Raw genomic sequence first — 6,585 nt, 5'->3', positions numbered from 1 at the left:
TGGGGGGTTATACGGGGCAAGAGAACTAAGCTAGGGCATGCATCTAAAGCTGGACACAGAACTATATATATAGTAGACAGCCACCCTCAGAACTTCCCCTCTACTTCGTTTCATCCTTTTTCCTCCTCTTCAACTTGTCTAGCAAAGAGGAGTCCAATTCTCTCAAATAACAAGGATTCCTGCCTTCCATTCCCATCTGCACCAACTCTTCGTGAGATACAACATACCTACTCTTCATCTTTTCTCTGTGGTGCATGCATTCATGTTTGACAGAGTTGAGATCGAAGCATACACAGCCGCATACTACTAGCTAGATCAAGGAAACACCATTAGAAGCCTATTACGTGCATGGATCACTGGAGTGAAAGTGAGGGCAAGAGAGTCCATGATCCTATCTTCCAACCCCGCATCAGCCAAAACTGCCGCCAGCCTGTTGAAGAATTCTGCAGGGAGAGGAGCAAAGATGCTTCTGTTACTCGCTCAGAGCGATGTACCTGGGTTCCCGGTCCTATTATCGTGGGTGCAGGACCATCAGGGCTTGCCGTTGCTGCATGTCTCAAGGAGAAGGGTATCGACAGCCTCATCCTTGAACGCTCCAACTGCATAGCTTCTCTGTGGCAGCTCAAAACATATGATCGTCTGAGCCTTCATCTTCCACGGCAGTTCTGTGAGCTTCCTCTCATGCCTTTCCCTGCTGATTACCCTATTTATCCCTCAAAGGAGAAGTTTGTAGCGTACTTGGAGAAGTATGCTGCACGGTTCGGCATCTGCCCCAAGTACAACCATGCGGTGGTTCGTGCAGAGTATGATGAGAAGCTTCTGTTATGGCGGGTGAGATCGCAACTTACAGGCAGAATAGAAGAGGAGGTGGAATATATATCTCGGTGGTTGGTTGTGGCGACTGGTGAGAACGCTGAGGTTGTGCAGCCAGAGATCGACGGACTAAAAGAGTTCAAGGGAACGGTTGTGCACACCAGTGCATACAAAACTGGCCGTGCATTTGCAGGGAAGCGTGTTCTTGTTGTTGGGTGTGGCAACTCTGGCATGGAGGTCTGCCTAGATCTCTGCGATCACAATGCACAGCCCCATATTGTAGTAAGAGACACTGTAAGTGACTTTCTTCTACTCTATCATTATTGTTTTGATAATGTTATTCAGTCATTGTACCGCGAACTCTTTTTATTACTTCTATAATACTCATCCATTCACAAATATAAGATGTTCTAACTTTTTTCTGAATCGGATGTATATAAACATGTTTTAGTGTGTTTCAGTCTGTATGTAGTCCGTATTGAAATATCCACTTTTTCGGTATTGAAATATCCAAAACATCTTATATTTGTGAACGGAGGGAGTATATGTTGCCCTGGCAAACCTAGACTAGTGGCAGGAGAAGGTACCCTGGTTAATATATTTAGGTTATACTTGTTGAAGAGGTGCCAGACTGCCAGTCTCGTCTGTACCAACGACTCAAGCATGCTTATCTCTAGGCTCTAGCTTATCAACTTAAGGGAAGCATAATATCTGAAATCATTAGTGTAGTGCACATCAAAATCAGTTTTTTTTTTCAAGGCCAAATTGGTTCTTGCACCTGCAGCAAAGTTGGCTTTGTTGCAAAGTTCAGGGTTAAGACAAGCTGCCACTTGAGGAAAGGTGGAGATTATTGGAACAAGAGGCTTCTCCATTGCTGCCTATCAGTCTTAAAATTATTTATTTCTCATGATTCATTCCCACGCGTGTGTACCTGCATATTGTTTGGCCACAGCTGCGTCTTTCATCTCCACGTTCTTTTCCTTGATTAGTTGCCTGCTAATAGTTTTCGTGCCCCAATTATAGTGCAAAGAGCTTTCTCGCTTATGCTTCACAGGAAAACTATGATTTGCACATGTTAGCCATGGGTCCCCATCACCACCATGAGAGCATAGCATAAGTCTGTCACTTAGAAAGAAACATTAACAAAATGACTTGAGAACCTACCTTTTATGACTAGGTGCATTCCTTTCTCACAGCTCTTCCAGCTTTGAAAGAGCTAAGTGAGATTAAGAAAAGCAAGCATCCCTTCCAAAAAAAATGCAAGCCAGGGTTTTCTTACTATACTATGTTGGAGATAAGGGAATAAGTTTCGTCCAGGGACCAAATTGGTCATGTTGCTTCTTGTAGCATGCAGAAAGCAGACTTCAGAAAAGAGAAATTTGTGCTGATTAATTTTGTGATCCAATCATTAAGTCCAAATGTTGCATTACCTTTTTGTGAGGGCTAGCTAAGATTTTGTTCATCATTGGCAGGTACACATCTTGCCCAGGGAGATGCTGGGTCAGTCTACCTTTGCGCTGTCAATGTGGCTGCTCAAGTGGTTCCCAGTCCACGTGGTGGACCGGATTCTACTGCTCGTAGCACGGACCATGCTTGGGGATACTGCTCGGCTTGGGCTAAAGCGGCCTACCGTCGGTCCCCTCGAGCTCAAGTCACTCTCAGGGAAGACCCCAGTTCTTGATGTTGGCACATTTGCAAAGATTAGGTCTGGTGATATCAAGGTGTGTTCCATATCACTGACGTGATTGTTTTTTTTTTCTTGAAAGAACCGGTGGGCCACCGGCATTCATATATTAAGCAGGTAGAAGGCGGGAAACATGTTCATGATCAAGTGATCATGAGTGGTTACAAGAGATTGGTTTCAAAAAGTCTATCGATCAGTCTCTGCCTTAATTTAAGTACTGAGCTGCAATTTCCCCATTGGTTGATGTATGCAGGTGTATCCGGGCATCAAGAAAATATCAGGACGACAGGTAGAGTTTTTGGACACACGGTCGGAGGACTTTGATGCAATTGTGCTTGCCACTGGCTACAAGAGCAACGTCCCCTTCTGGTTGAAGGTGCATTACATGTTTACAGTGGCAAAACGAATTAAAATGACAGTTGGATGATTTTTTTTATGAGACCTGCGTGGGTTGACTGTAGCTGTCTGTCACATGTCAGTTTTATTCTGAATGGGCATTTGCACCCTGATCTCTAAGTCGACTTTTGTTCTGAAATGTGCAGGACCGGGAGTTATTTTCGGACAAAGATGGATTGCCAAGAAAAGCATTTCCAAACGGATGGAAGGGTGAGAGGGGGCTCTACTCAGTCGGACTCACCCGACGTGGCCTGATGGGAACCTCGGTCGACGCGAGGAGGATCGCTCACGACATCGAGCAGCAGTTGGGTGCTGAAGGGAAGCTCTAGCTCTGGTCGCTGTTGTTTGCCAGGGCGACAGCGGGAGGCGTCCATCGACCAATCTCGAGTTTGTGAATATATGTGTAGGTTTGGCGAGAATGATACCATGTTTGTCGACTACAGCCGTGCGCGGTTGAAGCGGCTATGCTGCCTTGGTAGTGCTTGTATAGGGTATTGTATCTGTCGATTTGTCGGTGTTATTTTGGTTTTGATGACTAACCATCCTATATATAGGCTGCTCTGTATCATCCTCGGTGGGGTAATATCATGTTTTGACAATCGGGCTTTGTTTGGCCTCGACTGATCAATGAATCCAGATTGGTTTTCCCTATATCACATGTATATATACTCCCTCGGTTTCATTTCACTCTGCATATAAAATTTGTTTCAAGTCAAACTTCATAAAGTTTGACCGAATTTATATTAAAAAATATCAACATCTACAATACTAAAGATACAATATGAAAATTAATTACATGATGCATCTCATGATATTAATTTGGTATCTTGAATATCAATATTTTTTCTATAAACTCGATCAAACTTTATGAAGTTTGACTTGAGACAAATCGTATACGTAGAGTAAAAAAAAAACCTGACTGAGTAATGTATATTTCCTCGCGCATCGAACCTACCAGCAAGCAACTGACTGGAAGCTTCAGAAGTTGGTATTCAGAACAAGATTCGCTTTGGTGTTCGATCGCTTATGTTATGCTACACTTGAACTATATTAATTTGTACAATTATTAATTACTTTGCTCCATCATCGAGTTCACTTTCGGCTATGAACTTTTAAATTTGATGCTTAAGAAGAGGTCCCTCTTCCTAGCTAGGCATGTCCTAGTGCTACGGCCCTAGCTAGGACTGAATAAAGAGGACAATCCGGCTACCTACTGGGAATCCGTTTTCCTTTTGGTAGGCAAGCCGTGCACCAAAAGTTTTGGTTGCCGGGCGGGCAGCCGCTGTGCGTATCATGGGCGAAATGACAGCAACGGAGACGGCACACAACATGAGGAGGTCCTACAAAAATCACAACGAGGTAAATCTTACTACTGCCAAGACACGAGGAATATTCCAGGGATTTCCTTTCACTGTGGACAAGACAGCCTGCGACGCTAGTATATCTGCTGTTCTCTATGATTTTTTCACCTGCCGTTGTTCCTGTTCGTCCTCAGCAAGGGGAAAATTTCGGGTGCTCCCGTCCCGTCCATGGGGTGATAACCTTCTCGCCTGGACCTCTAGGTGCGTTAGATCTGCATGGAAGGGACTGGATCAATTCATTCACTGCTCTGAGTAAAATGCACAGAAGCACCACTTTAGCGTCATAACTATCGAAAAACCATCACTTTACAAAACGTGACACTTTACACCACATCAAAAAACAGTAAGTAAATTTTTGATCATGTTTTGACGTGGTAAATAGCTCACGTGCGGAAACAGGTGGTTGCGCGCCGAAAACGGCCGTTAACGGCACGGTCGGAGGCTGGGATCAAAACATGACCTCCTTTCTCTCACTTACCTGTGGGTCCCAGTGGAAAAAATATGAAGCAGATACAGCCGTACAGTGCAACGGCTGGGCTTGGTCAACCCCGTCGGGAGATGGCTCTAGGTGGCGCATCTCGTCGGTCGGAGCAGGATGCGGCGGCGGCTGAACCTCGGGAGGCAGGCTGGCGACGGAAGGCAAGAAGGCGGTGGAGGCTGAATCCCGCTTGTAAGGCGCATCTAGGGCGGGGAGGCAGGCCGGCGACAGAGCAGCTCGGGCGGCGACGGTTGGAGAAGGCGTTACCCGACGGAGGCGTGCTCAACGTCCTACTGCATCTGCTGGTGCTCCAGTCCATCCGTCGACGCCGGATCCGCCGCTGGGGCGGCGTGAATCGGGCATAGAGGGTGGCGGCGGCAGGGCAGCGCCCACCACAACGTGATTTGGCTGCTCCCGCGATGATGGGACGGATGGGAGGCCCTTTGCTGGATCCGGGTGTCGTGGGAATGAGTCTGACAGTAGAAGTAGGGGGTACGTAGGAGAAGGGTCAGGCCCTAGCTACGGCGAGGTTGTACACACAAGTTTACGAGTTCAAACCCCGCCCTCTCGGAGGAGGTAATAGCCCTACGTCTCGGTGCCACGGAGGCTTGTCGACTGGAGTGTGCAAATAGTTACAAAGGGTGTGAACCCTTGTGCCTGAGGGGAGGGGTGGCTTATATAGAGTGTGCCATCCCCTTTTCCTCCTCAATTACACGAGGGTTTGATGTGAGTTAAGTCGCGCGCGTTACTGGTAACGCCTGTAATCGATGACCTTAATGGCTACAGAGTGAATGCCTGACCGTTGCCATTCAGGGGTGACTCTAGGTCTTCTGCCTTCCGAGTGGATTCTTATCTTCTGAGTGAAATAACACTGGTCGAGTGGAATTAGGGTATCCGAGTGGAATCGTCTATCGAGTGGATTGCACTTCTTGAGGATTCCAGTCGGTATCTTCCTTTTAGCTTTATACGCCTTGGCTTCTTGTGTCCTGTCCTTGGGAAGGGCATATAGGTCAGGCCTAGGACCCTACCCTAGGTACATGTAACCATCATTAGCCCCCGAATGGATCGAGGGTCGAGTGAAGAAGGGTTGCTGCTGTCTTTGGTCTGACTAAATGTCTCGGAGACACTTTCTCAGGAGCCCATGTCAGCAAGTTTGATGTTTAATCCTTCGTCAGTCGCCTTGATCGATTCTGGGTTCTGGAATTTCCGAGTGAACTTTTGCAGTATAGCCCTGAGAAGATTGGATTTGGGTATCTTCGGCGTGATCGACTGACTTGCCGCATCCGGATTTCACGAGATTTGAATTTTGGAGAAGCGCGTGGGTCAGGGCGTGGCGTAGTAAGCGAGGCAGGTGGGGATGGACTCCTCGATCCTCGCGCCACCTTTTTTGCCACGTATCGAGCGAGCGCCTGTTGCGGAATGCGATAAGATCGCACGTGCCCACAAGTCAACCACTTGGTTGTGGATCCATTTAAGGCGACGCCGCTGCTGCTTTGAACAGTGCCAGACATCTCCTTCCTTATCCTCTTCTTCTTCGCTTTGTCTCCCCCAAACGCCACGCTCTCCAGTCACTTCCTCTCGACCTTCGCATCAATGGTGAATGACAAGACTGCGGCTCTGGAGCGCGCAAATAAGACGACGAAGGGCAAGAAGGCGGCAAAGGGGTCGACATCGCGGTCTGCTCTTCCACCTGGTTGGATCCAGGGGGATTGGATCCCCTCCACCGTCTCGGGGGAGGATCCGGAGATCTCACCTCCGATGGCCTGATTGCAGAGGGGTCTTGGAGGTTGCCAGAGGGGGAGATCGTGCCCGCGCCAAGTGAGGGAGAGCGCGTTCTCCTCACAACACACGTC

At 47.7% G+C, this 6,585-nt stretch overlaps 1 protein-coding gene across 1 annotated transcript; it reads left to right on the top strand.

The window, feature by feature from the left end:
• The first annotated feature begins 92 nt into the window (after positions 1 to 92).
• On the top strand, positions 93 to 3,494 carry LOC119276889 (indole-3-pyruvate monooxygenase YUCCA2-like). Its single transcript, XM_037558059.1, has 4 exons — positions 93 to 1,107; positions 2,286 to 2,534; positions 2,751 to 2,873; positions 3,040 to 3,494. Exons 1-4 carry the CDS (start codon positions 349 to 351, stop codon positions 3,220 to 3,222), a joined length of 1,314 nt encoding a protein of 437 aa, XP_037413956.1. The 5' UTR covers positions 93 to 348; the 3' UTR covers positions 3,223 to 3,494.
• Positions 3,495 to 6,585: the final 3,091 nt, after the last annotated feature.

Source organism: Triticum dicoccoides, chromosome 3B (assembly GCF_002162155.2).
Source record: "Triticum dicoccoides isolate Atlit2015 ecotype Zavitan chromosome 3B, WEW_v2.0, whole genome shotgun sequence".
Taxonomy (NCBI): domain Eukaryota; kingdom Viridiplantae; phylum Streptophyta; class Magnoliopsida; order Poales; family Poaceae; genus Triticum; species Triticum dicoccoides.
This window is presented reverse-complemented; position numbering and strand designations above follow the sequence as displayed.